This window comes from Corapipo altera, unplaced genomic scaffold, assembly GCF_003945725.1.
Source record: "Corapipo altera isolate COAL_440 unplaced genomic scaffold, ASM394572v1 104b, whole genome shotgun sequence".
Classification (NCBI taxonomy): Eukaryota; Metazoa; Chordata; class Aves; order Passeriformes; family Pipridae; genus Corapipo; species Corapipo altera.
In genome coordinates, this window is record NW_020885023.1 from 660,779 (window position 1) to 675,477 (window position 14,699).

Consider the following 14,699-nt stretch of genomic DNA (forward strand, 5'->3'; position numbering starts at 1 on the left):
AACTGAAAACTGTTAGGTCCACAGAAATACGTGCCTATTTCTGTTGCCACTTATCCTATTAATGTCTCAAATTTGTTATGATTGATTGTTTCTGTGGTTGGTTGGTTGGTTGTTGTCTTTTTTAGAATTCTAAGTACCTTGAAAATTATCCTTTGGGTTATATAGATGTGCGATTTTTTTACAGTAACCTTTTGAAGAGTACAGAACATTAAATTATTTTCCCTGGTGTTCTTGCATGACTTGGGAGTTTGGCTGTACATGGACTCTTAGAAGCATAACCCATGGCAAGCATGTTTGCTACATTAAGGCTCCCCCACCCTTTCCAAACAACATGTCGTATTACTTTTCCTACTAAAGTCTTTTGGCTCTTTAAACTCAGCTGTAGTAGTTTATTAGTTATGGAGGTCCCAGACCTGTCCATGGGGTATGATCAAAGCCAATTCTTATTTAATCACCATAGAAATGTATGTCCAAGAGAACAAGCACAATTTGGGTTTCAGAAAGACTGTGCCTTTCCAGGTGGGGTCTGTAAATAAAAAGTCTTCAAAATATATAATTCCAGACAAACTCTTTTTACTAGACTACTGAGTCAGCTTATCTCCTAGCACTTTTCAAGCACATTAATTGAGCAGCTTTTAGAACTATGCCAAAATTTCAGAAATGTTGTCCTAGCTGGATGTGCCTGCAACTTCTGCCTTGGACTTGCTCTACTGCTGTTAACAGGTCAGTAGCATAGATTTTGAGCAATTTCTGCTAGCTAATAAAGCCAACTGTGAAACTGCAATTTGCACTGTAACTGTCAATCTGTTTCCCTCTGACATCTCTATCTCTGATTTGTTTAGCTTAATTGTCTTTAAAAGTTACTGCAGTACTGAAAGTGAATGTGAAGACCTATGTCTTATGTAGGCATAGTGCTGCTTGGCTGTAGGAGGTCCTATCCTGAGAGAATCTTTGTGGTGAATGATGTTTGCTTCCAGTGCAGTAATAATCTGTTGTTGCTGCGATACCAATAAACTCCCTTCCCTCTTCTCCATCTCTTAACTGAGACTATAGGCATCTCCACAGATCCCTAAACAGAAGGGAGTACTGTAATGAAGAGAAGCTCTTTCTTTCACAGGTGAGTGCTGGGACTGTACTGCTATGCATCCACCTCTCTGGTTTGATTGTTCAGAACAGCCATGGTATCTGCTATGTTGATTTTGGACCTATATGGCTTAGTTTTGCCCATGTTTTTATTATTCCCTCAATATACCCCTAGCTCAGTGGCTTCCTGGGCACTGCTCTAAGATAAGTTTTTTGGTTCCTTCCCTCCTTATTTTCCATTTTTCTTGTCATCAGCTGTGATAAGTTGTGGGAGGTCTTCACATGCTAATACATCCTCCCTGCTGCACAACCAGTCCCTTGCGTGTCCTCTATGAACTGCAGAGGATCACCCCAACTTCACTGCCTGGATGAGCTGAGCCTGCCCCACACTGTCCTATGAGGGCTTTTGCATCATGCTCATGTCAATGCGAATGTGTACTAGGCAGAAGTGTTTCTGATGGTTTCAACACAGTCTTTTACAGCTTCATCTTACAGCTATTTTCACTTCAGAAACTACATTGTGGTAACTGACCCCGGCTGCTTAAGGGAAGATGGGAAACTCGTCTGTCTTTCTGTGGCCCTTTACATCTCAGTTCTGCCTACTCTTTGTCTCTGTATCATTGGCCCCAGAACTGCTGAAGGAGCTATGTCTATTACTGCAACACTGTCAGGCTGTACATTTGGTAGAAGGTGATGGTTTGGTGCTATGTTGGGCTAGAAGTTACTTCTGGTCACCCTAGGAGGCAGATTTTGCAGGCAGGTACCTGCCATAAGAGTATTAAAATAAGGGAGGCCATTCCCTTTGAAGCAAGCTGTAACATTGCCCTTTGGCCAATGAATTGTTGTCACTGTGAATGTGGAGGGGTTTGAAGTGGGGGTTTTTCAGTGTCTCCTAGGAGCAAACTGCAAATGTCCCTTACCTAGCAGTATCTAATTTGGAAAAATTATGTTTTCCCAGGAATGTTAGGGCCAAAAAGCAGGTACTAGGGGAAGCACCATAATTCATTCTGTTGTACCAATTTGGAAATGTCCATCTCCATTTCTGCATGGCCTCTATCTCCTTGTCTCTTGGCCCCAAAAGCTGATACTGACAGACTGTTATTTGGTCTATTCTTTGACTGCTTCTCTCTCCCCCTTCTCGACACTAGACCCACATACAGGACTGACTTGATGCATCCTGACTGTAACACTGCCATTGCAGCTGGGCGTGGGAAGATCTGTTCCTCATATGCTCTGGGATCAGGACACAGAAGCACTGCAATACTTTTTTGCCTTTGCTTCCAGAATTGTGCTTTGAGCACAGTGCAGCAGTTGGCTGTGGGGGAAGCGCAGGACAGGGCAGCTCAGGGTGCTCCAGGAGTCTGAGCATAGTTTGATAGAGGACTTGGGTGGAAGCAGTTTTGCCTCACATCCAGACAGGGCTAGAAAATTACTTTAGGTCACTTAGAAAGCTCTTCTGTTGGCCCTTTTTTATATAAAAGTTGCAAGCCTATACTTCTATATTCAGCAAATTGCTTGGCCTTTTAAATGTTAACCCTTTAGCAGAAATTCCTCAGTTTCTCCATGACTAATGAGTAATTGCAGATACAGCTACTTTAACTCAATCTGATAATCTGAGCAGTTTTTCATTGGTTCTTGAGATTATCTTTAAAATCAGGCACAGTATGCTCTGCTTTATTATGCCACTGCTGCTACGGCATGATCATCAAACCACGAAGCCCAAACTATCAAGGGACAGAAGCAGTGCGAAAAGTGACATTTTCTTTGAGCTGGTAAGACAGTTTAACATATTTCTGTTCCATGTATGCCAGTATCTAATGTTAGGATACATCTACTGAGCTAAAAGGCTGAAAAATATTTTCTATCCCTAAATGTGGAATTATATATTGTTTCTTGTACTAGAAACCTAGAACAAAAGAATCATGAGAAGGGTCCCTGTGCTTTTGTTCTGCTAGTTTGCTAGCACAAAACAACACTATTACATTAATTCTGATGGATTGTGCTCAAAAGAAGGACCACCCTGAAGAAATTATTTTTTAGGTACTCCTCTCTGACTGCAAGAGATGAATGTAAAGGAATCCAGCCAAAATAGTCCTCAGTGTTTGGGACTTTGCAGGCAAAAATATACTTTTTTAATATGTGTGTGTGTGTGTGTGTGTGTATATTGCTTTATTGCAGTAGTCATCCTTTGTAGCAGGTTTTTCTCTCGGATCCAAGTATGTCAAATCTAAAAGTGCAAGGCTGTTTGTGAGCATCAAATTATGGGAAGATGGCTCTCCAAAGATGAAGGGAGAAAAAGACTGGTTATATGGGGTTCTCTCTGATAATCTCTGTAGTTGAGAAATCCAACCCCTTTTTCCTTATTCCCCAGCAGCTGGCATGCTGATCGTGTGAGTCTGCTGTGTGCACTTGATGTGCTTCTGTCAGGCATGTGCTCAGAGGCCTAGGTATTAAGAAGGTAGAAAATCTATGGCTATTTTTTCTTAAAGGACCTGCAAAAGTCTTTCTTTATAGGCAGAGATGATTGTTCATAATGGGTACCCCTCTAATCACACCTAGTAGTATAAAGGTGAATGTACACTTGGGTTAGTCCTAATGGATGGATGGATGGATGTACCTGTTGGTACAGATGTGCTACTGCCTGTCATTGTTTTACTTCATAGGTGCCAGTCAATGTCCTGCTTTTCTGTAGTGCCTGTTGGTGCTTCCTCTGGAAGAGATGTAAGCAAAGGAAGGGATTATGGCCAAGGGAAAGCAGGCCACTTATCACTAATTACTAAGATGTAATGGGTGGAAACAGTGTTCAAGGGTCCAGGTCTGCTGTGTCTGCTCCCACTGTCCACCACTCATTGCATCATAGAATCCTAGAATGGTGTGGGTTGGAAGCGATCCCTGCCATGGGCTTGTCCAAGCCCTGTCCAGCTGGCATGGAACACTTCCAGGGATGGAGCAGCCACAGCTTCTCTGGGTGACCTGTGCCAGGGCCTCACCAACCCTACAGGGAAGAATTTCTGTCCAGTATCTGATCTAATCCTGTCCTCTGTCAGTGGGAAGCCATTCCCCCCGTCATGTCACTTCATACCCTTGTCCATAGTCCCTCTCTGCCTTTCTTATAGCCCTTTTAGATACTGAAAGGGGCTCTAAGGTTTCCTCAGAGCCTTCTCTTCTCCAGGCTATCAACCCAAATTCTCTCATCCTGCCTGCATAGCAGAGGGGCTCTAGCTCTCTGGTCATCTTCACGGCCTCCTCTGGACTTGCTCCAGTTTTCACGGGGCTTTTCTGGCTTCACCTACAACTGCCCAGTGTGGCAGCAACTGGGCATTAGAATGCAAAAAACCAGCAGGCAACCTGACTAAAAAATTTATTTGTCTTCTAGTGCTGGCAGCTGCTGTAATAGCACCTGGGCTGCTGGCACTGGGTTTCCATCTGAGTTCCGGGGATTTTGTATTGTTTTTCAAGATACCCAAGAAAGATTTATAGACTACAAGTCTTGCATCATATGTTTAGGCAAGAGGTTCCAGCAATAAAGGTAGTTCCCCTTTGTACAAATTCTACACTTTATTTCTGTCTAGTTGTATCTACCTTCAGTGTCTAACAAGTGCATTCTTTCCATCTGTCTCTAGGAGATTTAAAAAAAAAAAAAAAGGTTTTTCTCCTATATGAAATCACCTTCCCATGTAAGATACTTATGGCTGGTGTGAAATTACTACTTAGTGTTTCCTTTGGTTAAGTTAAAGAGATTTAGTTGGTCTTTAATTGTTGATTTCTGAGGAAAGTTATCCAAGATCATATCATTCTTATAGCCCTTTCCAGAACCATTTTTATATTGACAGCATCTCTTTGTCTAAAGTATGGATCCCAACAGAAGAAATTATTCAATATTACATGTAGCTACAATAACATTTTTTTTAACTCATATGCATCCACAGTCTGTGTGTGAGCTCCTCTAATTGCATTAACGTACTGCAGAATCTTGTTCATCTGGTTATGTGCTATTTCCTGAAATAATTTTCTGATAAGCCTTTCAGAATTCAGTGTTACATGACCTACTTATGACTAACATTCATGGCTTCTAATGCAAAAATTTGCATTTAAACATGCTGTATTTGTTTCCAGGTGGGCTAGAGAGCCAGAAATGTCTGACACATTTTGAACACTGAAGAACTGAACAAAGAACTTCTTGTGTGGGGTGGGGGGAGTTTATAAAATTAACAGCAATTACCTGGAAACATTCTGTCCTGGTTTACTTATCTTGACCTATGTTTGTTTATTTGTTTGTGTGCCTGAACGAGTTCTTGTAAGCACATGTATAATTCTACTTAATGCAGCTCTGTCTATATCATATTTAGTCACTATTACTGTATTTATCTCAGGGATCACACGCAACCCTGATTAGAACGATAAGCAGGAGAGGCTTCATGCCTCCCAGCCTCCTGCAGCTAAAATCAGCTACTGGTGACACTTCCTCTTGACAACCCCCACTCTGAAGAAGGTCTGCAGCAAAACAGAGTGCTTACCAAAAACCCATAAATGAAGAGGTGGGGAAGTGGTAGCCAGAAAGATTCCTTTTCTCTTGATAAGTTTCTGAAACATTGTAATTATTTTACTATTCGATTCAGAAAAGGGACACCATAAGCAGGCATGATCACAGGCAAGAAGTTTTATGTGGATGCTGCTGTATAGCTTTGTGAAATTCATGACTGGAAGGATACTCTTGGTCATGGAGTCCAGTTCCTGCTGTTGTAGCCATCAGATCACTTAATCCCTCCAGTAAAACAATCCTAATGATTTAAATATCACAATCCTTGCTAAGCATAGGCTTTTTCTCGCTCACTTCTATTCTAGATTACTTCAGATCCTTTGTTGGTTTGAAATCATGATCTTATTCTATAGCCAGGCTGTATCTGTTTGGTCCTGTGATAATGCTGTCCTTAGTGTTTCTCCTATCCTGACACTCTCTCCCTTTTCCCCAGCTTGTCCTGAAAGAGAGATCATAATCTCTGGCAAATTTTGGTTGATAGTTGTTGGTTTGGGTTTTTTGTTTTTGTTTTTTTTAATAATAACTAACCCAAGCTCTTCTAAGACGGAAAATTCTCAGACCCTTACGTTAGCCCAGCCCTAGAGCTCAGTTCAGTGTACGTGCTAGGCAAGCAGTGCAAACAGTGTTCCTCCAAAATTCTTTTAATTTTTCTAGAAATAGAAACTGTTTTTGTTTATTAGTGGTCTCTGTCTACAAACTCACTCCATGTTTTCTGGGTTTCAGGCTCCTTGGAGCATCACACTCCTCAGAGCAGTGCTGGGCTCATTTGCTGTGTTCAGGTAACAGCAAGTATTGCAAACTGAAAACATCTTTTAAAAACACCATGTATTGCTGAGTAGATCAGGTCCATATTCTTCGTATTAAACTTTGCCGTAAGAATACCAAATCAGAAGCTTTCAGTGAAAAAGTATAATTTTAAATTAAAACTTCAACAGGAGAGAATTCACAGAATGGAATTTCTAATTAAAAAAAAAAAAGAGTGAGTCCAGCTTAACACTGTACAGAGGTAGAGTTCCATATTGCAGAAGAGACACTTCAAACATCCTTACACAACCCTTGTGTGAGCTGGGGTAATGACTAGGTCCTAAGTATTCTACATCTCTCAATGAATGCTTTGACCAGAAGCATATCAGTTATTCTCTGTTTCTCTTTCCTGAATATGCAGAAATTATGTCTGCTCCAGGAGGCCCCTGAGCTGCAAATATCTGGAGGCTGAGAATGTTTTCAGAGAAGAATATCTATGCTCTATTGCTATGATTTTCTCTAAGCATCTGGTTTTGGTTGCTGTCAGAAATGAGATACAGGGAAACATGAACATTTTTTCCAACCCACTGTGGCTCTCTGCTGCTCTTAAATTGTCATAAACCAGATGCCAAAAATGCAGAAAGATGAAACACTCACCCTTTCACCCACCCTTGATCAAATTGCAGGAATTAAAGATTTCCTTTAATGCAGCTCGTGCTTTAGATTCCTGTACGAAGTATTATTTACTGCCACGAGAAGACCAGTTCCTATAGAAGAAATTATATAGCTGAGCTGGTGCCCTGAGAGATTCAAGATAAGCTTGCATCACACTTGCAGAAGCAAGTAGGTAAAGCTTCAACCTGCTGGTACAAATACTGACAAAACTGCTCCTAAAAACTGTTCTGTTTCAGATATTATCTGGAATGGGAGGAGTTGTGTGGCAGCTGGGCCTCCGGCTGTGTATTACTGCTGTGCTGCTCTTTGGTGGAGGAGGAGGGAGAGGTAAGAGGAGATCTGGAACAGGTTCACCATAGGAAAACAGGCACATACCTGTGCTCATTTTTCATTCACAGACTCTTAAATATGCAACCCAAGATCTTGCCCTTTCCTGGGTCCCAGGAACCAGTACAGCTGGCTGGTAATGCCAAGCCTAGGGAACTGAGCACATACTGGATAAGCTGGGCAGCAGAAAAAGTGTAGCTACTGCCCAAGGTCCCTGCCCTAAGATCTTACACTCATCTCATGCAGTGAAGTGTGGTACAAGAGAGGAAGAACATGATGGGGAAGATTAGATGCAGTGTCAGTAAAGGAAGTACTAGCAAGTAATGCATTTATTTGATGTACTGAGCAAGGCCTCATCCAGTGATACATGAATCCAGCTCTGGTCTCCTTCCTCTGCAGAGCTCTGTGGCAGCCTGAGCTGCCTGAATAACTACATAACTACTGTGAACTGCACGTGGGTGACAGAGAAGCCCGTGGGTGATGGACCTTTCCACCTGCATTTCACCAAGTAAGAGCCACATACCGAGCGCTGCCTGTGGCAGCCCCAGCCCTGGCATGGGCAGGATGGCATGGAAAAGCAGAGATGGGGTCCAGCTGTGGGCTTTGCTCCCTCCAAAGCAGGAAGAGACCTGTGGCACAGCTACCTTTGCCACCCCATCACCCCAGACCTGGGCTACCTTGGAAGCTGCTCCCTTTTGTGGGGAACCAGCAGTAGGACAAGAGGGCATGGTCTTCAGCTGTGCCAGGGGAGGTTTAGGTTGAATAATAGGAAAAAATTTTTTACAGAGAGAGTAATCAGACATTGGAATGGGCTGCCCAGGGAGGTGGTGGATTCACCGTCCCTGGAGGTTTTTCAGATGAGACTGGATGTGGCATCAGTGCCATGGTCTGGTAACCACAGCAGTGTTAGACCAAGGGTTGGACTTGATGATCTCGGAGGTCTTTTCCAACCTGGTCGATTCTGTGATTTAGAATATTATCTGAATAGTGTTTCCTCTAATGGAAACAATAGGGTGAATAGTTTGCTATGTGACAGGATAATTTGAGATGAATGTGTTTAGATTATGCAATAACATTGTCTTGACCACCAGTAACTATTACATGAGGGTAAGCCATGCTGACGTTAGATGCCTCATTCTGGTAGGGTTAAGTCAAAAATAGCCTAGCTCTAAATAATACTGGGGTTTAGATCTATGAAGAACTGCCAAGCTGATAAACTGTGATATCCCCGTTTCTTGTGGGATCACATGCAACGTGAAAAATCTGCTAATAAATGGCTACACCACAAAACAACAAACTAACTTCCAACACGTTTTGCTGTCAGTACTGATGTTTGTTCCTAGCAAAAGAGGCCTTAATGTACAACTCATTGCTTCTGTGCTGTGCAGTAACTGTCCACCCACTTCTTCCCCCCTACCCAGCTGCTTTCCTGGCAATGACATGCAGCCCTCCCACTTTCAGAGGGGGCAGATATTGGGCTCTGTATGCAGCTCCTTGAAGGTCTGGTGCTTTCAGCAGCAAGGTTATGAAGGCATCTCCTTCCTCCCTGTTCAGCCCTGCCACCCAGCCAGCTTTAGGATTGCTTTCTGTGCTCTCTGCACTAAAGAGGTTCATGGTCTTCGGGAGCGTGGTGGTGTGCTAAGCTGCCACATGTTCTTCATAAACTGAAAAAACACTTCATTGTATGCCTTCAAAGAAACTTTCGGCCTTTTTATTCTTCTAGCCTCTGGTCAAAGGGCCACAACGCCAGCTGCAAACTGACTGCCACAGAGAGCATGCAGAATCAGTACCACTGCACATTTCATTTAGCCAGCCAGATCTTGGAAACAGATGGTTATAGAGTCTCTCTCCAAGGAAACTTCTTTGGACGTAATCACAAATACATTACCTTTCCAGTGTACAATCCCCGCAAGCACAGTAAGTATGAACAAGGGCAGGTGTGAGCTGTGGCTCTGCCCAGCAGCTTTGGGGTAGGTCTGATATGCTCTCTAACAAAGGGTGTCTCAAAGACAGCAAGTGGAAACAATGAAGACAAGCCAGACTGTCCATTCCTGGAGAGTGTGCTGTGTGGACTGTACCAGTGAGGATGCAGTCCCTGAGTCTCTCCATTCTGACCTTTCTAGGACTTTAGAGAGGGCTGGCTCTGGAGCATCTTTCAAGAAGACTTCACACTTGCATCATGTTTTCTTGTGCTATAGATAATTTACAATTAGATTGCCACAATTGTTTGTTTTGTTGTTTTACTTTTTCCTGAGAAATTATGTAATGAGAAATCAAAGTCATGGATTTAATCGAATGTCCTGTGGCCTGGTACTTCAGAGAAATGCTCTAATATCTGAAATACTAGTATCTAGTATGTGTGGTATGTTTTTAGGGCAGAATGTGACATCCAGAGTGGTTCTTTGCTTGCAAGATTATCCCCAGAGACTGCTGGAGTTATCATTAATTTATGTCAGTTCTGTTGCTGCTCTGATCCAACCTGGAAACTAATTTGGTCTACTTCTGGTCTTAGTATCACTCTTCGGACCAAGCTTTATCTTCCAAGACTTTAGTCAGCCTGGTATCATGCATCTCCTTTTGTGATGTTCCAAATATTGTGAAAAAACCTGCCTCCTCTATTTACAGTAAAACTTGATCCACCTTTGAACCTCCAGAGCAATGCCACTGCCAGCAAGTGTCAGATATGGTGGAGTGTGTGGAATGTTCCTTGGTACCTCGTTGAAATTCTCCAATATGAACTGCAGTATAAGGAGTACAGCATGTCCTGGGAGGTAATGGATGAGACACATAGTGATGCTGCCTTGCTCTTTGGGCACAACAGCCTTGCTAATCAGCTCAGGGCTCTCTGCCAGCTGACTCTTTTAGTCTGGCCTTTCTGGTTTCCCATATGAAGTCTGAAAGATTTTATATAAATCAACTCTGGAGATCAATAACTCTTCTCATGACCCCTACATTCATAAGTCACCCATCCTCATGCAGGCCCTCTTCTTGCATCTAAGAAAAGAGAATTTGGAAAAGAAAAGGGAAAAAAAGACAACAAAAAGAGTATTTAAAAGACCATCCCTTTGCCAAGCCTTGTTAACAGAAATACTTTGCAATACTTTTCAGACTGCATTGAACAAGACACCATCCAGTTCACTGTCACAGATAGAAATTGAAGCAACAGAGCTTCGCAGTGGCATTGCTTACATTGCAAGAGTTCGCTGCAAAGTTTCTGAAAATGAGAATTCCTACCACAGTCAGTGGAGTGAGTGGAGCCAGACAACGGTGTTTCAAAGAGCAGGTACAAAGAATGTTGTTTTCATCTTAATTCATTTCATGTCCATGTTCCAAAAAAAAGGAAGATATGTGGAAAAATGGAGCTTTACAAAACAGAACTAGCTTTCTTCAAGTATTCATAGCCAAGTTACTTTCCTTGAGGACTTTAGCAGCCTGTTTAATTTGGATTGCTTGGTTATTTGGAGTTCTATCTTGACTTCTAGACTTTTGCTAAAAATTTTTGTGCTGATTGTTTTCCTAGATGTACCAAAACTGTCTGAGAAGATCTTAAATACCACTATGCAGCTCTTGTTCATTCCTCTGAGTTTGGGCACTCTACTCTATTTATTCTGGAACTGCAAACTTTCTTCAAGGTATGTGATAGTTTTTCATTAAGTTCCCCTTGATCTTTATGGCCTGAAGAGGATAAATCAAGAGTTGTTATATCCCTTTTCCTTCCTGTTTCTCCTACACAGGCTCAGTCATTGTCAAAACCTCTTTTGACAGTCGTGGGACATGACATATTCCTTGGCTGATGATAGTTAATGACCCACTAGACAGTCCTTAAGGAGACCAAAGTACCCTTGTGACTCCCAAACTCAGCTGAAACTCAAGGATGAGGGTCTCTTGGAGTTAAAGAAATTTAAAGCCATGGAAAATTCTTGTTAAGCTTCATGTAGATAAATTAAAAGTGCAAGTACCTAGCAATCCATAAAGGTGGTTAAACTGATGTCAGTGCTAAGCTACTCGTGACATACCTGGCAGCAGTCGGTATGTAAAATACCAATATAGGCAAGCTAGACTGACTCAGATTCTGTTGAGATCAAGTTTACAGAGAACAAAGTGGTTTAGAACCTTGGTTCAACCATCTTCTGCCATTTTTTATGCTGTCAGAACAAAAGTAAATCTCCTACCTCTTTTTTTTTTCTGCCTTGACGTACATTATTATGCTCCATACACACATCATTCTTAGAGAAACAGAATACTTGACAAAATGCGATAAAGTATTTTACAGGATAGACTCTAATAAATGGGCAAGAATGTCTGGCAGAATTTCTCTGTCTAAATATAATGAAGCTAGAATTCTCTAAAACACTTCCAGAAACAGTGGTTTAGATCAAGTAAGTTGATAAACAAATGTTTCAATATCTTGGTGCATATAATGGGTAATAGACCAGTAATAAGTTTTTGGATATTCCTAAGAAACTTTTAAGACTGCTTCAGGGTAGAAACATTAAATGCATGCATAGGTAGCAGACAAACGATTGCATGAGATGTCAGAAATCATGGTAAGTGTGGAGGTTGTGTCCAATCAGTATCATGGAGACAGAATACAGAAAAATTTTCTGGGTTTTTTAAGAGTTGTTTTCTCACTTTAGGGCAAAAAGTCTCACCTGCTTTAACATTCCCACGCCAGCTGCTTTCTTTCAGCCACTCTATAGTTTGCACAATGGGAATTTCAAGGTAAGAAATAAGTTTAATTCCTTTCTTATGATCCTCAGTTCATGATGGGAGGATTTTTTTTTTTCTGGGATTAATCATTCTAGCTCCTGAGCAAAGTTACTGACAGGTGGTTCTGCTCTTCCTGAGAGTTTACAGTTTCTCAGTTTCTTGTCTCCACATACTAGCTGACCAGCTAGTCCAACTTCTCACTCCTTAGAAGTAGAACCCCTCTAGTCACTTTGAACTCTGGCTGAATCTAGAAGGTGCACCCTGTCCTTTCAAAGCCAAAGCAATACAAGTAGCTTGCATTATATTCTGGAGGTGAAGTCTTGTAAAATTTCTTGTAAAGCTTTGTGAAATTAGCAGCTAGATTGTCTACCCTATTACTCTAACTTGGCCTGTTAGATTTGCACTAAACCTCTGGATTATTGTGCCAAAGCCATAAACACAGAATATTTTGGAATAACTATGAAAAATGACCCAAACTTATTGATCCTTTCACTAGGACTGGGTTGGACCTAATGAGGCTTGTAGCCAATTTGGAAGAGAAGAGGCCAGCAACTCAAGCACAGTGACTGCAGACAGAGTTTCTGATCTAAACACCCAGGAACTGATTTCCCAGATCTCCTGGAAACCTCTAGAAAGCACAAATCTGGTTGCTGCAGAAGAAAACTTTGTATTTGCCCCAGGTCCAAGCCAGCAATATGTCCCCAGTAGGTATATAAGAGCTGAAGAGATAGAAGTGAGGCCAGGACTATTGTTTGCACCGAACCATGCTGATGACACAGTTGGCCTGAAAATCTCTGAGATAATTAAAGACAATTCTGAGAGCCCTAGCATGGGAAGGAATTATTCCTCTCACTCACAGCATGGAAAGGGTGACTTTCTTATGCTTCAGGAATCTTTGGAGATAGAAGATGTGTCCTTCAGTGGCAGTGACTATTGTACCTTGTGTGATAATGATACCACAGGAGGTCTGATTCCTGCTGAACCCCTGAAGCTCTCCGATGGCAATAGTCTTGTCAAACATCAGAATGATCAGTGACCTTCCCTGAGAAATACTGCCTACAAAGATTCTGGTGCTCTTCTCTCACCTCCCAACATTGTCTTCCTAAGTGGCTTAAACGGTGACTGTGCAGACAATTGCAAACTTTTAAAATAAATCTTCAATTCCTGTACTTCAGAAGAAGATTGTGACCAAGTCCTCTGGCTAGCAAATACTACCCCTACAGGCATGGCAAAGCCCAACTCCAGCAACATCTGTTGTCTCAGAGATACATTACCATGCCCTTCCCTGAATTAACCTCCTGCCAGCAGAGGTCCAGTAACCGCCGGTCTAAGGAGGCAGCAGCAGACCCGCTGTTTTTCCTCAGGAAGAGCTATTGGAATTGTGTGCCTCTTGGAAGCAGCAATATTTGCAATGTGATGAACCATGATTTAAACTCCATAATTTCTTAAAACTATGCATAATTCTTCATAGAATCACAATAAACGATTTTCGCTAAAGAAGGTAATTTTGCTTCTTAATGCATTGATGACTTCAAGTGGTTTCTGATTTGATCAGAATTTGTAATTGCTCTATTTAAAGATCATCAGACAGTGGACCTTGATCTTTATTATCGTGAAAGGCTCTAACTTTTTATTTTGCAATAACTAAGCCTCATGTACTGCTTTGATTTTAACAAAAATTTATCTCAAGGTTAAGTGGCTGGGCTGATCTAATGGAGAAAGATGAAAAGCAAGAACAGCACACATGAGGCTTACTTAATCACAATACAGGCCAGGCCTACTGGCTCTCCAAGGTGATGAGTCCTTTGTCTTAACTGCACAACAGGTACAGTCTTTCTGAGCTGGATATCTAGAGATTTACTTTCTGTCCTAGAAAATACTATACACAATTAATTTACCACCAAGCAGATTTCTGGATTCTTAGTTGGATCTCCTCAATTTAATAGGCTCAACAGTTTTAGAAAGCATAGTGAGATATGTAGACATGCATCTAAACTAGCTGGCACATGCATATATACAGTCACATACATTTATTCCTCTGTCTTTGGAGTGCTTCCCTTGTCTCTCTGCTGACCATTAGCACTGAATAGTTTTGACAAGGCAAAGAAAGATTTCATTTATAAGTAACAAAGTAGGTTGAGACTTCCTTCCCAAAAAGCATGCTAGGCCAGGGAATTGTTGTGAGGAGTCTTCAACTGTGAGAAAAACAGGAACAGAAGGAGAAGTTCACATCCAATTTGCATGACAGCCATAGAAGGTAACAGCAGTGATTTGTTTTCAGTGTTGTAAGCAAAGGGTTTACTTGATATCTGAAAATATTATCCCATTTATGGTCCTTTGTGATTTTTAACTTGTGAAAACTGTATTCAAGTGTGCTTCTTGTACTATACCTCAATCTAATGGCAAGAGAAGAATGTGCTGTTGCTGTCATTAAGAGTTGCTATAATTTCCTCAGGATAAGAAAATCATATAACAAGACTACACACCTGAAGGATTTTGACAATCCTCAACTTTTAGACCCCATGGTGTGGTTTGATGTAGTGTCTCAAATTTCAAATCTTCAGAATCAGAGGGATGCTTTCTGAAATTGTCAGATCAATTGTATCTTAAATCTCTCAGA

At 41.5% G+C, this 14,699-nt stretch overlaps 1 protein-coding gene across 2 annotated transcripts; it reads left to right on the plus strand.

Annotated features, from left to right (window-relative positions):
- Nucleotides 1-87: 87 nt before the first annotated feature.
- Nucleotides 88-14,161, plus strand: LOC113959147 (interleukin-9 receptor-like). Of its 2 annotated transcripts, none has more exons than XM_027667978.1 (10): nucleotides 88-1,117; nucleotides 6,347-6,402; nucleotides 7,279-7,369; nucleotides 7,769-7,877; nucleotides 9,093-9,286; nucleotides 9,995-10,140; nucleotides 10,478-10,652; nucleotides 10,890-11,001; nucleotides 12,007-12,091; nucleotides 12,576-14,161. In XM_027667978.1, exons 3-10 carry the CDS (start codon nucleotides 7,291-7,293, stop codon nucleotides 13,113-13,115), a joined length of 1,440 nt encoding a protein of 479 aa, XP_027523779.1. In that variant the 5' UTR covers nucleotides 88-1,117; nucleotides 6,347-6,402; nucleotides 7,279-7,290; the 3' UTR covers nucleotides 13,116-14,161. The 2 variants fall into 2 exon arrangements, with proteins under 2 accessions (XP_027523779.1, XP_027523780.1); XM_027667979.1 differs by having other exon boundaries at nucleotides 607-723.
- Nucleotides 14,162-14,699: the final 538 nt, after the last annotated feature.

Excerpts from the sequence above, each read along its gene's own strand:
- LOC113959147 (XM_027667978.1), top strand. The coding sequence starts at position 7,291 with ATGGGAGGAGTTGTGTGGCAGCTGGGCCTCCGGCTGTGTATTACTGCT. Across the intron at positions 7,370-7,768 it reads TGGTGGAGGAGGAGGGAGAG|AGCTCTGTGGCAGCCTGAGC; the intron begins GTAAGAGGAGAT and ends CTTCCTCTGCAG. Across the intron at positions 10,141-10,477 it reads AGTACAGCATGTCCTGGGAG|ACTGCATTGAACAAGACACC; the intron begins GTAATGGATGAG and ends AATACTTTTCAG.